The 19,376-nt window shown below is 45.0% G+C and overlaps 1 protein-coding gene across 6 annotated transcripts in view; it reads right to left on the minus strand.

Moving 5' to 3' along the window:
• The window catches only part of mib2 (MIB E3 ubiquitin protein ligase 2), a 231,864-nt gene that overhangs the window by 104,064 nt on the left and 108,424 nt on the right, over window positions 1-19,376 (minus strand). For all 6 annotated transcript variants that reach the window (XM_063033209.1, XM_063033206.1, XM_063033204.1 and 3 more), the window contains one exon: window positions 17,641-17,812. In XM_063033209.1, the coding sequence (XP_062889279.1) occupies window positions 17,641-17,812 (172 nt within the window). The remainder of the gene's footprint in view (window positions 1-17,640; window positions 17,813-19,376) is intronic.

Below are 19,376 nucleotides of genomic sequence, written 5' to 3' on the forward strand. Positions count from 1 at the left end.
TCCTAGTATCAAAGACATCTTTATGGAATGATGCCTTAGGAAGGTGGCACTATCATTAAGGACCCCCACCACCCAGGACATACCCTCTTCTCATTGTTACCATCAGCTAGCAGACACACACTCAGTGATTCAGGAACAGCTTCTTCCCCTCTGTCTAAATGGACGTTGAACCCATGAACACTACCTCACTACTTTTTTATTTCTGTTTTTTTTGCACTACTTATTTTAACAACTATTTAATAAAACATATATATACACTTACTGTAATTCAGTTTTTATTTCTCTACATATATTTATCATGTATTGCATTGTACTGCTGCTGTAAAGTTAACACATTTCACAACACACCTGGGCGATATCACATCTGATTCTGAAAAGGTAAAAGGGCTGAGGAGGAGGAATCTGGTAAGAGTGGAGAGTGGAGCATGGGAAAATGGGAAGAAGGGGGCACTAGGGGGAATTGGTGAGAAAAAGAGAAAGGTGGGAGGGTAACGAGAATGGGGAATGAAGAGAGAAGGGGGAGGGAGGAGACGTTACCAGAAGTTAGAGAAATCGATGTTCATGCCATCATGTTGGAGGCTGCCTAGATGGAATACAAGGAGTTCCTCCTGCCACCTGAGAGTGGCCTCATCATGGCAGTCGAGGTAGCCTTGGACCGACATGTCAGAATGGGAATAGAGAGTGGAATTAAAATGGTGGCAACCAGGAAATCAACAAGCTACTTCCAAAGGCACCAATAATATAGTACTCTTACTTTTTTCTCTTGACTAGATGTTCCACACCTCTTGTTAACCATGGTTCCATCACCCTACCGTCCTTTCCCTGCCTCAGTGGGACAAACCCAGCCAGATCCCCACGCAAGTGCTCGCTGAACAACTCCACATTTCCATTGTGCACTTCCCTGAGGATGTCTGTACCCAATAACTTAAAAACAAACTATGTGCAGCACAATTCATCAAGAGCACATCTGTCCTTGTCCCTAGAAGCTCCAGCTTTAAATGACAGAGTTCGAGCTGCCCCATTCCCGGTGAAGTTTCCTCAGAGCCACAGGTAGACACTGATTTCTGCACAAAGTAAGAGATGATAAATAAATGCTGCAGTGACAGATGGCATTACGAGTGTTAATAATCTGCTCCACCGCTCTCAGCACTCAGAAGGACAATCCAGATGTTTCACACTGGCATTCATTTCACACAGAAAGCCAAGGAAAGGCTGTTGCTGGAATTTGTCTAAATTGAGCACATTTCAGAGCATCAGGCAGAAACGATGCCATTTAATTCCTCCATTAGTGAGCAGGCAGATGGCAATAGACATACAAGCAATCTAGGTATATGAGCTATCTTATCTATTTATATTTATTGTGCTTTTTTAATTATTGTGTTTTTATCTTATTGTGTTCTTTCTTGTGCTGCATCAATTACACAGAGTAAAAATTGCACCTTGTGGACTGGAAATGACATTAAACAATCTTGAAAGACAAATTATCCTGACTGAAGTAAAATTAGAGATTCAGATGGAAAATTAAACAAGATGCTGACAATACAACATTTGAACACAGAAACCATGGAATGAAGCTCCTCTCTGATTTATTGAATCACCAAGGCAGTACGATGGTGAGGTTAATGTCACAAGATCAAAAATCAAAATGATGGAGAAACTGAGTGAGTCTGGTAGTAGCTGTGGAGGGAGGGGACTGTCGACATTTCGGGTTGCCACCTCGATGCTCTAGCGGGGGATCTCCTTTGAAGCAATGGTAGCGTAACAGTTAACGCAACACTATTCAGCTTGAGGCATTGGTCAGAGTTAAATTCTACCACCCTCCGTAAGGAGTTTGGATGTCCATCCTGTAAGCATATGGGTTTCCTCCGGGTGCTCCAATTTCCTCCCACAGTCCAAAGACGCATTGGTTAGTGGGTTCAATCACAAACAAGAGAAAATCTGCAGATGCTGGAAATCTGAACAACACACACAAAATGCTGGAGGCCAGGTAGTGTCTATGGATAAGAGTGCAGTTGACGTTTCGGGCTGGTTAGTGGGTTAACTGGTCATTGTAAATTGTCCTGTGATTAGGCTAGGGCTAAATAGGTGCATTGCTGGGTATTTGGCTTGTTGGGTCAGAAGGGCCTGTCCTGCATTGTATCTCTAAATTTTAAAAAAAGTTATAAAAAATAAATTTTTCCAGATTCCACCATCCACAGTCTCCGGTATGTCCTTAATGTTACATGAACTTACCTAACAAAATTACTGCTCAAACCACTCTCAGGGAAAAGGGGAAGCTGTTCACATGATACAGGTGTATTCGATAAATGAAAAGCAGCTTTGATATCAGTTTGGTTATTTAATCAGTAAAATCACCCCTGAACTAGGACATGATCTAGGCATACCTTAGATTAGGAGTGGCAAACCTTTGAAAGCGTGTGCCCAAATTGGCAATAATCTAGAACATTCTCTCAGACGCAATGGTGATTTTGAACAGGGGTTGTTCAATTAGTAATAACACACCTTGGATTCGAACAAGGATGGGGATTTGAAATGATGGCTGATGGGTCACATTTACAGCCTGAATAGTGGTGTCCATAATCAGTAATGATCTACACTGTATAAAGACACACTCAACACTGGAGGCAGAATATTCCATTGTAAATCACTGTTTCCCTCTAAAGCAGAAAGTAAAAGCGCAACCGATGGGTCAACTGTGTAGGAAGGAATGGGAGTGGTTGGAGTGGAAGAAGGGAGGGAGAGGTGGGAGGAAGGGAGGGATGGAAGGAGAGGGAGGGAGGGGTTGATGGAGGGGCTGGGGAGGAAGAGAGGGGAGGGGTTGGTGAAGGGAGGGAAGGGTTTGAAGGAGGGCTTGGGAAGGGAGAGGGAGGAGTTGGAAGGGTTGGGAAGGTGGGAAGGCTTGGAGGGAGAGAGGGATTGGGTTGGAGGGGGCATGGAGGGAGGAACATGCAAGAATCTATGAAGGATCTGAAAGTAAAGGATAAAGACATGGAAAATAAGAAGAGAGGGTCCCGTGTCCTGGATGTGTGATTGGGGAGAGGGTCCCGTGTCCTGGGTGTGTGATTGGGGAGAGGGTCCCGTGTCCTGGATGTGTGATTGGGGAAAGGGTCCCGTGTTCTGGATGTGGGAGTGAGTAGAGGGTCCCGAGTCCTGGATGTGTGATTGGGGAGAGGGTCCCGTGTCCTGGATGTGGGAATTGGGAGAGGATCACGTGTCCTGGATGTGTGATTAGGGACAGAGTCCCGTGTTCTGGATGTGGGAGTGAGGAGAGGGTCCTGTGACCTGGATGTGGGAATTGGGAGAGGGTCCCGTGTCCTGGACATGTGATTGAGCAGAGGGTCCGGTGACCTGGATGTGGGAATGCGGAGAGGACCCAGTGTCTTGGAGTGTGTGGGCAGGAGACAGAAACGACCCCAAAAGAAACAGTTGGAGGAAGTGTGAAAGAAACAGTTGGAGGAAGTGTGGTCAAGGCTGCCATGGGCTTGTAGTCGAGTAACACACAATGCTGGAGGGACCCAGTGGGACAGACAGCAGCTGTGGATGAAAATCGACAGTTGACATTTTGGATGAAAACCTTTCATCAGGATTGAAGGAAAGGGGGAGATAATCAGAATAAAAAGTTGGGGAGGGTGGGACAAGACTTGGGGGGTGTTGTTGGAGGGCAGATGAGGAAAGTGAGAGACCAGGAATGATGCATTTGATTGGGGTCGAACAGAGATTCAGTTAGTACTGTCACATCACTGCAGAGACCCCAGTTCGCTCCCAACCTCTGGACTCCCCATTCCCTCCCACTTGAATAAGTGAGTGTCAAATCTGGGGAGTCATGGTGAGTGTAGGGGTGGGGGAACAAAATGTGATCAATGTAAATGGGTACCTGATGGTGAGCACAACTTAATGGGCTGAAGGGCCTTTTCTCATGCTGTATTTTGCATTCCGTGTGACTCAGTGTGACCATGCAGCCGACCACATCCAAAAGTTTAGAGTGAGAAGGGAAAGATTTCAAAGTGACCGAGCGGCAGCTTCCTCACCCTGAGGGTGGTCAGTGTATGGAACGTACTGCCAGAGGGCGTGGCTGAGGTAGCTTCACTGGTATCATTTAAGAAGCACTTGGAATATGGGAGCATTGGGACTTAGTTGAATAGAGGAAATCAGGATTTGCTGGATGGGAACTGGGATTGGTATGGACTTGTTGGACCAAAGGATCTATATCTGTGCTGGATTGCTCAATGTCTCCCCTTGCCTAAGTGTCCCTCTCACTAGGCTGCTCTCGAGCAGATGGTGTTCTCATTTGCTTCAGGGAATATTGGTATTTCTATTACCTTAACTTCTTAAAATAGCAGCATCATTCCGCACAGTCCACTTTCAAAAGAAGGCCAGCTCAACATTATTTCGAACAACTGACTCCATTAAAGCATTGACAATTTACCAAGGTTCACGTGGAACCCTTCCAATGAGATATCAGTAACACCTTTGTCTGAAACTGTAAATGTGGAACACAAAAGCTGCCTCGTCACTCATGGGTTTGCATAATTAATCTCCCCTGCTGTACAATGAAACATGCAGTATAATATCATGAATGATGCCTTAAAACATTAGTCATAAATCTTAATAAATTTACAGCACATTTCAATATTGTTTTAGCAGTTCAATCTTTTTTATTATGCATGTCTGTTTTTGCACATCAGTTGTTTGTCAATCTTTCTGTTCAGATTTTCATAAATTCCACTGTATTTCTCTATTTTCCTGTAAATGCCTACAAGAAAATGAATCTTAGGGTAGTGTATGATGACGTACATGTTCTTTGATAATAAATTTATTTTGACTTTGAAGCCATAAAGTGACTCCAAACCATACATCAGCAGAAAATCAATTCCTTCTGTCTTCACGTCACCACACAGCCAGAGGCAAGTCACAAAGGTTTAAGCCCGATATTACTCTACAATAATATTTCCCTTGCAGGTTCCCAGTAGTGAAAAGAGCACACCAGTCTCCAGAATCACCATCACTCTCCTGTCGCTTGCTTCTCAGAGCACCAGGTGAGTTTATACAGAGTGCAGCCAGCACCTGTACAGTGCTCTGTAAAGTGCCCCAACAGAGTCTGCCTGCAGGAATTATTCAGTGCTGCTCTGGCAGAGATGCTGGCCTTCCAGTGCCCTGGTCTCTGCTGATGATCATGAACTAGCCTGTCCTAACCCCATAGATCAGCCGTTGGACATGAGTGGCACAGAAGCATGGTGGTTAGCGAAATGGCTTTACAGTGCCAGCTGAAAGGTTGGGATTCGATTGCTGCTGCTGTCTGTACCTTCTCCCCGTGGGCTTCCTCCGGGTGCTCCGGTTTCCTCCGCATTCCAGACGTACCGATTAGGGGTAGTAAGTTGCAAACATGCTACTCTGGCTCCAGAAGTGTGGTGACACGTCAGGAAGGGTCTCGGCCTGAAGCGTCAACTGTGTCTCTTCCTAGAGATGCTGCCTGACCTGCTGCGTTCACCAGCAACTTTGATGTGCGTTGCTGCTTTGAACACAGCTTTTCAGATTCCAGGATGCAATGTTCAAAGTGACAAAACAGAGATCTTTTCTCATAGGTCATCTTAGATAAGAATGCTCAAAATATAATACACAGGCTTTGTTCAAAGGGATTTGAAACAAAGACCAAAGGACTGTGTTTCTCAGTTGGATGGATTTAATACCAATCTGTATCTACACAATCTGCCACTCACTTCATCCTTGTCATGCTGTGCATCAAAAGCTCTTGTACTCCAAGGGAACATTATCATCCTTTCAGTTGAAAGCATGAGCCAACGTACATAACTGCAGAAAAACAGTATGTATTTTTTTAAGAAGGAAAAGCTCTCTTAGTAAATCATTACATATGAACAGTTTTGGTAAGGTTGCCAGTAACGTTAACAACAAGCTAATGAGAATTTCTGCCATCATTTCCGAATCTGAATTTATGTGCTACCAGTAAGCAGTCTTTGTCTTATACTTGTTGATCAAACATCTGTACTAAAAAGCAAAACTTATTACATACCAACAATATAATGAAACTATAATGTGTGCAGGGTAACAAAAGCAGCATAGTGGCATCGGGGGACACCTGAATCAACTGATGTACAAAAACAAACAAATACAGGCTTTCATTCTCCACCTACGATGCTGTGTCTTGATTAAGAGGTTACAGTACACTGTATTTGTAATTTAATCTTTTTAGGTTTTATGTAAGATATAAAAACATTGTAGACTTCCACTCACAAACAAAAGGGTCTCGGCCCAAAACATCAACTGTACTTCTTTCCATTGATGCTGCCTGGCCTGCTGAATTTCTCCAGAATTTTATGTGTATAACGTTGTAGACTTGTTCTAGATGTTAAATTTTCATCAGTAACGATCTACACAAACTCATCAATGAATTTCTCTGCTACTTCATGATCAGCAGATATTTTAAGTTTAAATTGTTTTAATTCTTTAGAAGTTTAATGCTGTGAATTTTCTTAAATTTCTGCAACTGCTCTGCTGACTATTTACCTTCAATTTCCAGTTCATCGCGATAGATTATTGCTTGTTTCATGATCAAAGAGTCATAGAGTCTATGGAAATGAATAAACAGTTGATGTTTCAAGCTGAGTTCTGATGAAGGGTCTCGGCCCAAAACATCAACTGTTTATTAATTTCCACAGATGCTGCCTGACCTGCTGAGCTCCTCCAGCTTTTTGAGTGTGTTACTATGGTAACATAAATGTACTTTGATAATAACTTTACTTTGAACTTTGAAAAGACCAATAAAATTTGACTAACATAAATTATAACCAAGTTATTTCTTCCATTCTTAAATCTTTCAAACAGTGTGTCTTTAACAAAAATTTGCAAAGATCCAATTGTCTTTAATAAATTAACCTAGATCTAGTTCTAGATCATTTGAACGTTATCTTCAAGTGATCATACATTAATTGGGCAATGCCAGAAGCTGGAATCATTTAAATAACCTTTCTTAGCTTGCATCCAAATGTAATTTAGTAAATCTCCCAGGAATATCTCTACAGCATCTTTCTCATCCTTTTCAGAAACCTTCGGACTTAGTCTACAAAGCAAATTCCAAATAAAATCAGAACACTAAAAATACTCAATTTGTCTGGCAGCATCTCTGGAGAAACATCGGAGTTAATATTTCAAGTCTGTGATAGCACATGAGGCTACTTAACAAGATTCTTTTTATGTTATATGTTAATGATGTGGATGATGAAAATGATGACTTTGTTGAAAAGTTTGCAAATGATAGTGGAGGGGCAGGTAGTTTTGTGGAAGTAGAGAGGCTCTAAAAGGACTTAGACAAATTAGGAGAATGGGCAAAAAAGTGGCAAATGGAATACAGTGTCGGGAGGTGTATGGTCATGCACTTTGGTAGAAGAAATAAAAGGGTTGACTATTTTCTAAATAAAGAGAAAATACAAAAAACTGAAGTGCAAAGGGATTTGCAAATCCTTGTGCAAAATTCCTTCAAGGCTAATTTGCAGGTTGAGTCTGTGGTGTGGAAGGCAAATGCAATATTAGCCTTCATTTCAAGAGGACTAGAATATGAAAGCAAGGGTGTAATGTTCAAACTGTATAAAGCACTGGTAAGGAGCCCTTTTCTTAGAAAGGATGTGCTGAAACTGGAGAGGCTTCAAAGTAGGTTCACGAAACTGATTCCAGGATTGAATGGCTTGTCATATGAAGAGCGTTTGATGGGTGTAGGGTGGAATTCAGAAGAATGAGGGGTGACCTCATGAAACCTACTGAATGGTGAAAGGCCTTGCTAGAGTGGATGTGGAGAGGACGTTTCCTATGGTGGGAGAGTCTAAGACCAGAGGACACACCCTCAGAATAGAGGGGCGTCCTTTTATAACGGAGATGAGAAGGAATTTATTTAGCCAGAAAGTGGTGAATATGTGGAATTCTTTGCCACAGGCTTTATCTATACTTAAGGAAGAGGTTGATAAGATTCTTGATTGGTCAGGGCATGAAGAGATATGGGGAGAAGGCAGGAGATTGGGGCTGAGAAGGAAAATGGATCAGTCATCATGAAATCTTGGAGCAGACTCGATGAGTCAAATGACCTAATTGTGCTCCTATACGAGGGGTCATTGATAAGTTTGTGGCTTATGGTAGAAGGAGTCAATTTTAGAAAAACTAGCACATTTATTTTTCCTACATTTACACACTTAGTCCAGCTGTCGTGGAGCACATGGATACCTTCTTGGTAGAAGTCGGCGTCTTGGACCTCCAGAAAGTGGTCCACAGCAGGGGTGATTGAGGAGAGAAGACGTGAATGGAGAGAGTTGGTAGACCGCCGGACAGGGTGGACTTGGAGCGAGGGTCCGAAGGGCAGCGATGATCGGAGGAGGCCGATGGTGGACGATCGGCTTATCAGTGAGCTCTAACACTGCACAATAGACTGTTTCATAAGATTGGGCCTTTTCTTCTTTTTCGTTTTCTTTACTAACCATATAGTCAAAGAAAGAATTATAAAGCTTAATTGTTTAATCACATATTGTGTACTGTTTGTTATTTCGGGGTACTGATTTGTAACAGGGGACACATCGCGGAGCATCCACCCAAATGAAATTTCTTAAGTTTGGCGGGCCAGGGGCTATCACCCCCTATATTAAGCCACTAGCCAAAGCCATGTCACGTCACCCCCAGACTGACCCCGGCGTTGCCAGCTGGTTCTGTCTGAGAAGTATCGGAGGATGGCGTTGAAATCACTTCATGATGATTCTGGACATCTGGGGGTGGAAAAGACCTATGGATTGCTCAGAGACCGGTTTTACTGGCCCCGAATGAAGTCGGAGGTCGAAGAATACTGCAAGTCATGCATTCGATGCATACGGCAGAAGACACTGTCTACGCGGGCAGCTTCCTTGTCCCACTTGCAGAATGTGGGGCCTCTGGAACAGAACTCGATGCCAGCAACACGGCAAATGTCTTAGTCATCACAGACCACTACACCAGATATGCTCAGACTTTTCCTACCAAGGACCAGAGGGCGTCTACAGTGGCAGAAGTGTTATGGGAGAAGTATTTCATTTATTATGGCCTTCCCAGGTGGATACATAGTGATCAGGGTTGAGATTTCGAGAGCAGACTCATCCGCAAGTTACTGGGCATGCTTGGAGTCGAGAAGCCGAGGACCACGCCCTATCATCCGCAGGGTGATCCCCAGCCCGAGAGGTTTAATCAGACCTTGTTAGACATGCTTGGGACCTTGGAGATCAGCAAGAAGAGCAGGTGGAGTCAACATATTGGGCATCTGGTTCACAGTTATAATTGTACATGAAATGAAGCTACTGGGTACTCGCCATATTATCTGATGTTTGGGCGTGAGGTGAGGTTGCCCACTGACCTTTGTTTTGGGACTGATGAGGGTGACTTACCACCGAAGACCTATCTGAAGTATGTGTCTGACATGAGAAGAGAGTTGAAAAGGGTTTATGAATTGTCTGGGGTTGCAGCTGCCAAGCAGAATCAAGGGAATAAGAGGAGGTATGATCAAAAGGTGAGGTTCTTCCAACTCCTGCTGGAGACAGAGTTCCCATAAGGAATTTCGGGCTACCCGGAAAGCATAAGTTGGCTGACCGCTGGGCAGCTATGCTCTGTGTGATGGAGAGTCAGATGCCAAACCTACCGGTTTTCCAGGTGAAACCAAAGGATGGGAATGGGCCTGTCAAGATTCTCCATTGGAACCACCTGTTGGCCCTGGGTCAAGAGGTGCAGGTAGACTCAGAGCCCAACTTGGAGCCTACACCTAGTAAGAGGACTCTCCAGAAACGCGGGGTGACTACTGGGCCCCCAACAGGCGAGGTTAGGCCAGCCCCCACCCCTGACAGGGATACTGATTCGGAGGATGAGGACCTGGATGTGTGGTATATACTGCCTTTGGCTAACTCCCCACTGACTGAGGAAGAGACTCCCGGCTCTTCTCCCACCGAGACAGGTGAGGCGGGGGGGGGGCTATCTGTGGGCAGCCTGGGTTGCAGCGGGACTCTGCGGGGAGGAAGCGGGGTTTGGCCACGGGACAGAGGGCTCCGAGTTGCAGGTGGGCACGAGTGATAGATTGGGGGAGGCCTCGCCAGGTAGACCGGAAGTATCCCCAGTAGTGTCAGAACCTGAAGAGTTAGATGATGGGGTGTGGAGGTCTCAGAGAATTAGGACACCACTGGATAGGTTGGCCTACGTAGCACCAGGGGAACAGAGTGTGACCCCTACTGTGTTGGGGAGCTAAGTCACCTTCTTTTATAGCTGCATTGGGCTTTGTGTTTTGCAGGAAGGGTTGGCAAATTATCTCAATGTCATGAGGACATGACTAAATTTGGTGGGGGGAAGAGTGTAACATGCTGTAAAGTATCTCTGATAATGTAATGGTTTCACTGTAGCAGCAATGTTTGGGTTATGACTAGAGATAACGGAGTTTGGAATGCTGTTGTTCTTTCTTGTGAGTCTGGAAGAGAGATTTTCGCGGTCTTTTGCCAGGGAGAGATGAGGAGAGAAGACGCGAATGGAGAGTATTGGTAGACCGCTGGACAGGGTGGACTTGGAGCGAGGGTCCGAAGGGCAGCGATGATCGGAGGAGGTCGATGGTGGACAATCGGCTTATCAGTGAGCTCTAACATTGCACAATAGACTGTTTCATAAGATTGGGCCTTTTCTTCTTTTTCGTTTTCTTTACTAACCATATAGTCAAAGAAAGAAATATAAAGCTTAATTGTTTAATCACATATTGTGTACTGTTTGTTATTTCGGGGTACTGATTTGTAACAGGGGACACCGCGCAGAATCCAGCCAAATGAGATTTGTTAAGTTTGGCCGGGCTGGGGGCTATCACCCCCGATATTAAGCTACTACCTGAAGCGAGAGTTACATAAGAAAGATACTAGCATGAAAAGAAGATTGGCTGACTACCAGGAGACAGAGTGGGAATAAAGGAGGCCTTTTCTGGTTGGCAGCATCAACTCCCCACTCCAGCACAGGCTGACTCGCACAATGGCTGGTCCACTTAAACCCAACTTCTTTTTACTGGACCTTACCAAGTGCCTAATTATGTTCAATCCAACGTCTCCTGGGAACTGTGGGCGCAAAATGTGCCGACTGCCTCCGCTCGCTTCTTTTAAACTCTCTCTCTATGCAATCTGGTGCCTCCTTGGGACTGCGGCATACAAAAAAATCATCTACCCTAAAATCTCCTCCCAAAGTTTGGCACAATTTTTTGTTTGATAGCCCTCCTATGAAGAAGCAGCCATATTTTGCTGGACTATCATTAGATAAATAGAAGGTTGCTGTTACGGGAAAGATACTAGCATGGCTGACTGGCAGGAGGCAAAGAGTGGGAACAAATGGACTTATTTTGGTTGGCTACTAGTAACTGGCGGTGTTCCAGAAGGGTCTGTGTAGGGGCTGCCTCCTTTTACATTGTATATCAATGACTTGGATGATGACATTGACCTCGTTGTGGCCAAGTTTACAGACAATATGAAGATAGATGGATGGGCAGGTAGTGTTGAGGAAGCAGGGAATCTGTAGAAGGACTTAGATAAATTAGGAAAATGGGAAATAAGTGGCAGATGTAATATAGTGTAGGGAAATAAATGGTCATGCACTTTGGTAGAAGGAATAAAGACTAAGAATATTTTCTAAATAGGAAAAAAGTTAAAAATTCAGAGGTACAAATGAACATGGGAGTCATTGTGCAGGATTCCCTAAAGGTTAACTTGCAGATGGTGTTGGTGATAAGGACGGCAAATGCAATGTTAGCATTCTTTTCAAGAGGATTAGAATATAAAAGAAAGCTGCAGCTTTATAACACAAACAAAAGAAAATCTGCAGAAGCCAGAAATCCAAGCAACACCGTCTGGTGTGGAGAATCCAATGCACACTGATCCAAGCATTTCTAGCTAAGGTGTGATAGTAGCTTATTCCTAGAGGAACAGCAGTGGAGATACCAGAACCTGAGAGTAACAGAGAGAGCTGCATTTTAAAATGGCAAAGAAGAGCGCAGAGGAGGAAGAGTGGGAGTGACAGTAATGGGAGCAATACAGCCAGGAAGTTGAGGAGGATGAGAGACAACAGCCATGGTGCACTGGGATGGGAAGTGTGGGGGGCAGAAAGTCTCAGAGGGGTGCAGGGTGTGGCATGGATAAAGTTTAGGATTGTTGCTGACTTAAATTTTAAGCTTTCTGAAGGTACTGGTATTGTAACTTGTGCTGTGGGAGACAAGAGGACTTTCTTACCAGGCAGGATGTCTATGTAGATTTTTGGGTCACTTTAACTTAGATAAGTAATTTCTTCTCTCAGAGACCAGAACTAGAGATTATGGTTTAAGGATGAAAGGGGAAATATTTAAGGGTAACCTGAGGGGGAACTTCTGCACTCAGAGGGTGGTGACAGTATGGAATGAGCTGCCAGCGGATGTGGTGGATGCAGGTTCAATTGCAACACTTAAAGGAGGTTTGGATAGGTACATGGATGGGAGGGATATAGAAACATAGAAAACCCACAGCACAATACAGGTCCTTCAGCCCAAAATGCTGTGCCGAACATGTACTTACTTTAGAAGTTACATAGGGTTACCCATACCCTCTATTTTTCTAAGCTCCATGTACCTATCCAGCAGTTTCTTAAAAGACCCTATCATATCGACCTCCACCACCGTCGCTGGCAGCCCATTCCACGCACTCACCACTCTGTGTAAAAAACTTACCCCTGACATCTCCTTTGTACCTACTTCCAAGCACCTTAAAACTGTGCCCTCTTGTGTTAGCCATTTCAGCCCTGGGAAAAAGCCTCTGACCATCCACACGATCAATGCCTCTCATCATTCTATACACCTCTATCAGATATGGAGGACCATGGCCCAGATGCAGGCTGATAGGACGAGGCAGAGTAATAGTTCGACATGGACTAAATGGGGCAAAGAAGGGTCTCGGCCCGAAACGTCGACTGCAGCTCTTCCTGTAGATGCTGCCTGGCCTGCTGCGTTCCACCAGCATTTTGTGTGTGTTGCTTGAATTTCCAGCATCTGAAGATTTCCTCATGTTTGTGTTTCTGTGCTGTAATGTTCTACGACTCAGAGTGTAGAGGCGTGGACGGAACAGTGTCTGCAGATACTGGAATGTAGAACAAAGCACAGAATGTTGGAGGAACTCAGCAGGTCAATCAGCATCTGTGAAGGACTTGATGCTGGCCCTCTCCCCTCAACTTTCACTTGCATCCTTTGCCTCCACAGATGCTGCCCAACTTGCTAAGTTCTTCCAGAGCTCTATTTGTTTGTTTAAACTTTTGGAATCAACTTGTCCAGAAACTGTGGAGGTGGTCTAAGGCCAATTCCACAAGCCTCCAATCCCCTGCGATGACTCAACACATTCCCATATCACGAGTGCCTAGCGGTGCATCTTCACAGTGAACAACTCTCCCTCTGCAGTCCTGTGGCAATTCTGATGATGCAAGCACTTAGAATGCCGTGGCTGCCTGGTGATGATGGTGCATATATTTTTTAAATGATTAATTCTGCATAATGGTAAGTTGTTCCAGAATGTCAGGAAGAATCACCATTACTGCTGCATATACATTATCTAATTGCTGTCAAAGCCAAACTCAATTTTGACAGCATTCTTGTAATATAGATGTGTTGGCAATACCTGAATTGTACTGAAGTACTGCAGGAACTGTACACCTGATAGAAAGGTGAGGCTCTCTACTATACCAGTACCAATACCAGCTGTGATTGGTGGATGGCCTTAGTACCACTTCAGGTAATCCAACCTGCAAATTGAATTCATGCAAACCTTGCTTCAACCAATTCATGCAATTGTTAATGTCTGCTTCCACTCCAGATCATCTCCCTCTGTCACCAGAACCTCCCACCCCATTCTCTCATGTGTTGTTAACCATGCTTCCCTTAAATACATTTTGTTATTTTCTGTAACCATGCCCTATTGCAGATTGTCGACACTCTCTGGCTCGTTAACCTTTTCATTTATTTGGTGACTGTCAATGAGTTTTGGAGTCCTCCACTTATAAGCCCCTTGATAACATTAAAATCTTCATCTGAGTTGAATTAGCTAGATCACCCATGCTCAATGTTTTAACTCTGCTTTCCCATCCACCAGCCCAGTGGTTAGCCCTTCCATGTTTTGTGTCTTGTCCCCATCTTCCACTGTTATGTGGGAACGGCCACAACTAGAGCGTGCAAATTTGCAGCCACAGCTTTGAGCGCTGCAGTCTGTGGACTGCTTTAAGACACAGCAACGATTTGCTGGCAGTAAACAAAACTACTAACAATTTCTTCTGGTAAATGATCACTGCAATCAATAGCCTGTAATGGCATCATGAAAGATGGGAACAGAGAAACAGAGAAAAGGCCTTTATGCTCAAAACAAATCCTTTCTGTACAACGATGCCCTGCTCAGAGTGATGTGCACGTGACCCAGCTATCACTGGGGAAGCCTTTGTGAGTGCTTTGTTTATTCTTCCTACTTCCCCAACAACAGCCACTAAACACAACAGTCAAGTGTAAAGTGATGCATTTCGGTACACAAATAGAAAAGCCGAGTATTTTTCCATGTATGGAGCTATTTTGGTATCCTTGCATGTTAGTCATTGACACTTAATAAATAGTATGGCAAATAATCTTGAATGTGATCTGATCACCTGGGTGGTGCGAACACATTACACCTTGTACCTGGGTACAGACACCTGGTACAGGTTAAAGGTGATCTGACCACCGGGGTGATGTAGACAGAGCCGCTTGCTGTCAATTCGTGGACAGGCTGCTTCATGCAGTTACCTCATACAATCACTGAATCTCCACAGAGAGCTGTGGACATCATAGAAACCAGCCTTTCCTCCGTGGACTTTGTCTACATTTCTCACTGCCAGCATAATCAAAGACACCACCAACCACAGGCATTTTCTCTTCTCCCCTCTCCCGTTGCGCAAAAAAATACAGAAGCCTGAAATCATGTCCCACCAAGTTCAAGGACTATTTCTAGCTCAATGCTACCAAACTATTAAATGGCTGCTTATTTTGAAAAGCTGGACTCTTGACCTCACAATCTACCTCGTTAGGGGCTTGCACCTGCAGTGCCCGTTCCGCTTATACGCGAGACTTTATCCTGTATTCTGTCACTGTTTTTACCTTACATGACCTCAATGCACTGTGTAATGATCTGATCTGTACGAGCAGTATGCAGGACAAGATTTACACTGTCTCTCGGTACATGTGACAATAATAAACCAGATGACTGCTGGTTTATCCAATAAGGGAGCAGTGGGGTGACCCTGCCTCGTGTAGATAATGCGATGCACCCCACAGCTCCTTCAGCATAGAGGTTAAAGGAATCCAACATCTTTTTCATTGACAACTTGCCCATGGTACAGCCGGGATGAGATGGGCTGAAGGGCCTGTTCCCCGGCTAAATACTCTGTGGCTCAGACGTAAACCCTGAATATCTCCCATGAGCTACACCACATGGTCACAAATGTGAGAGATTCTGCAGTTGCTGGAAGTCCAGAGGAAGACACATGAAATGCTGGCGAGCAAGTGACAAGAGCAACAGACAGAAAGGGGAATGTTAGAGGGAATGTATTACACCCTAACCCTCGTTATATGCAGGGGATACGTTCCTCGCAGTCGATGCATAGTATGGAAAATGCATAATGTGAAAAATTATTTAAATGCAGAAAATAGGGATGCATTCTGGAGGACTTCCTAAATATGTTTTATCTGTAATTTATTCACATTTTCATACCAATACAACACAAAAGCAGTACCACAAGGCAACATTCGTATTATATTTCATCAATTTAAGGTAATATTCAAAGTAATAAATCATAGAAAGTTAACATACCAGGGTGTACAGTACTCACCACCAGTGGCAGGTGTGTTGGCTCCAGGAGATGAGTGGTTGTTGTGGTGTCAGGCAGCTTTACATGGATGAGGTGGATGGTTGTGTGTCATCAGGATCATCAAGGACAGCAAGGGGTGAAGGAAGACTCACAGAACTCTCAAAACTGCCAGCAGCAGGAGATGACACCAGTTTGAAGAAAGTGGTGAGAGTTGTTTGCTTGGCAGCATTTTGTTTTTCAGCATAAATTTGCTTGTAGGGAAGAAGGACTGACTGCAGGGAACGACTGAAATGCTGACTCCGTTCTAAACTGGGGTCCATGTCCATCGCCATTTGTGCCAAGTGTTCTGCAGCCTTAAAAAATTCTGCCAGTTGCTTCACCGTAAAATCCTTCACCTGCAACTCGTCACTTCCTTCTTCATCGTTGTTATCACTTTCAGTCGGAGTTAAACGCAGAAGCTCATCCACAAGATTCTGTTCCCGGCAGTAGAGTTCAGCCTCAACAGCAAAATGATTAGCAAACCAATCTTCAAAGATGTGACCAGTGACCCATGCTTTCTTGTTAGCTGCCCACTGGACAGGAAGCATATTCTTACTCAAATCCTAAAGAGCACGGGGGGTTAGTGAATGGTAAACTAAGAGAGGCTTCATCTCACAGTCTCCTTCGTCATTGGAACGCATAAGCAGAGTCAACCTATCCTTCGCTGCCTTGAAACCTGACGCAGTCTTTTCATCCTTACTTATGTAAGTGCGTTTCAGCATACGCTTCCAAAAAAGCTCGGTCTCGTCTGCATTAAACCCCTGCTTTGGTGTGATGCCTAACTCAGCTATCAAAGCCCGCAACTGCACAGGGTAGCGTTCAGCAGCTTCGTGGTCAGCACGAGCTTGCTCACCACACACAGCTAAGTTGTGAAGCCTGTGACGATTAACAAACTTAGAAAACCATCCCCTACTTGCATTAAAGCTAACAATATCACTTGACACTTCCTCACTAGCCTTTGAACAAAGGCGACCATAAATTTCCAAAGCTTTCACAGGAAGATGATCAGAACTGAGAGTTGTTTTTTTCTTTGTTTCATGCTCAATGTATAAACTCAACATTTTCTCCATTTTTGTCATAATCTGGTTATGCACTTTGGTAACAATCTTTGAAGACACTTGTGATGAATCAATCCCTGCATTTTTTATTTTCTCAGCATTTTTCTTTATGTTTCTGATCGTGGACTCACCCAGGCCGAAGTAGCGTCCCAGAGCTGTGTTACCTTCACCTGACGCCTCCTGTTTATAATTTCCAACTTTTTTCCCCCAGTGTTAAAGTGGTTCTCTGCCACTTGGCTGGTGGCCCAGGACTTGACATAGGACGCTTAGGAGGCACAGTTAAATATTTCAAGCATAAAATCAGTGCACCATAGGTAATAACAACAAAAGTTTAAGAGTGCAAGATCGCACATCCACACACTGCCAAAACCAATGCGAGACTGGTGGGAGTGAGACTGTGAGGCGTGCGCACGTGACTTGTATTGGCGGGAAAGCAAAGCTTCTCGTCCCAACAGCCTCGCATAACTGTGAGTTTTGGACACATATAAGGAGAAGTCAGCAGAAATAGGTTCGACGAATAACTGTGAATCCGCATTGTCTGAAGACGCATATAACAAGGATAGGGTATAACGAGGAACTAACAAGGTACATCTACAGTAATCGCATCTGCATTCACACTTTAACTTAACACACACTCGATGACAGTAGGAAACAAAGAGCAGTGACTTACGGTTGAGAGTGTGCAGTTTCGTGACGCTCAAATGGATGTGTAAGATCGTGTTTGTTCACCATGTAACACTGGGTACACAGATCATAGTCAAAGCACACCTTACATTTCCACCGCATTCCCATGATGCCATGCTTCTTGCAAAAGTCGCAGATGATGTTGGGGTGGCGCACACCTGAAAACAGAGGACAGAACTGTTACTTCTCACCACATCAAACACCACCTGGCAATTTGCGCAATGTTGTAAAATCTCACATCTCCAGCCCACCACTTTCACTGTAATGAGCTGTGCCTGAGCGTTGTTGCTGTGTCCGTGCAATCCTGATCCAACATGTACATTTGAGACACACACCATCTATCTAGCTCACAGTGAGCTCCATCACTGCGTGTTCACTCAGAGACACCTTCCGTCTGGCTCAGTGTGAGCTCAGTCACTGCCTGTTCACTCAGAGACACCTTCCGTCTGGCTCAGTGTGATCTCAGTCACTGCCTGTTCACTCAGAGACACCTTCCGTCTGGCTCAGTGTGAGCTCAGTCACTGCCTGTTCACTCAGAGACACCTTCCGTCTGGCTCAGTGTGATCTCAGTCACTGCCTGTTCACTCTGAGACACCTTCCGTCTGGCTCAGTGTGATCTCAGTCACTGCCTGTTCACTCAGAGACACCTTCCGTCTGGCTCAGTGTGATCTCAGTCACTGCCTGTTCACTCAGAGACACCTTCCGTCTGGCTCAGTGTGAGCTCAGTCACTGCCTGTTCACTCAGAGACACCTTCCGTCTGGCTCAGCGTGATCTCAGTCACTGCCTGTTCACTCAGAGACACCTTCCGTCTGGCTCAGTGTGATCTCAGTCACTGCCTGTTCACTCAGAGACACCATCCGTCTGGCTCAGTGTGATCTCAGTCACTGCCTGTTCACTCAGAGACACCATCCGTCTGGCTCAGTGTGATCTCAGTCACTGCCTGTTCACTCAGAGACACCTTCCGTCTGGCTCAGTGTGATCTCAGTCACTGCCTGTTCACTCAGAGACACCATTCGTCTGGCTCAGTGTGATCTCAGTCACTGCCTGTTCACTCAGAGACACCTTCCGTCTGGCTCAGTGTGATCTCAGTCACTGCCTGTTCACTCAGAGACACCTTCCGTCTGGCTCAGTGTGATCTCAGTCACTGCCTGTTCACTCAGAGAAGAGACACCTTCCGTCTGGCTCAGTGTGATCTCAGTCACTGCCTGTTCACTCAGAGACACCTTCCGTCTGGCTCAGTGTGAGCTCAGTCACTGCCTGTTCACTCAGAGACACCTTCCGTCTGGCTCAGTGTGATCTCAGTCACTGCCTGTTCACTCAGAGACACCTTCCGTCTGGCTCAGTGTGATCTCAGTCACTGCCTGTTCACTCAGAGACACCATCCGTCTGGCTCAGTGTGATCTCAGTCACTGCCTGTTCACTCAGAGACACCATCCGTCTGGCTCAGTGTGATCTCAGTCACTGCCTGTTCACTCAGAGACACCTTCCGTCTGGCTCAGTGTGATCTCAGTCACTGCCTGTTCACTCAGAGACACCTTCCGTCTGGCTCAGTGTGATCTCAGTCACTGCCTGTTCACTCAGAGAAGAGACACCTTCCGTCTGGCTCAGTGTGATCTCAGTCACTGCCTGTTCACTCAGAGACACCATCCGTCTGGCTCAGTGTGATCTCAGTCACTGCCTGTTCACTCAGAGACACCATCCGTCTGGCTCAGTGTGATCTC

This window comes from Mobula hypostoma, chromosome 25 (genome assembly GCF_963921235.1).
Source record: "Mobula hypostoma chromosome 25, sMobHyp1.1, whole genome shotgun sequence".
Taxonomy (NCBI): domain Eukaryota; kingdom Metazoa; phylum Chordata; class Chondrichthyes; order Myliobatiformes; family Myliobatidae; genus Mobula; species Mobula hypostoma.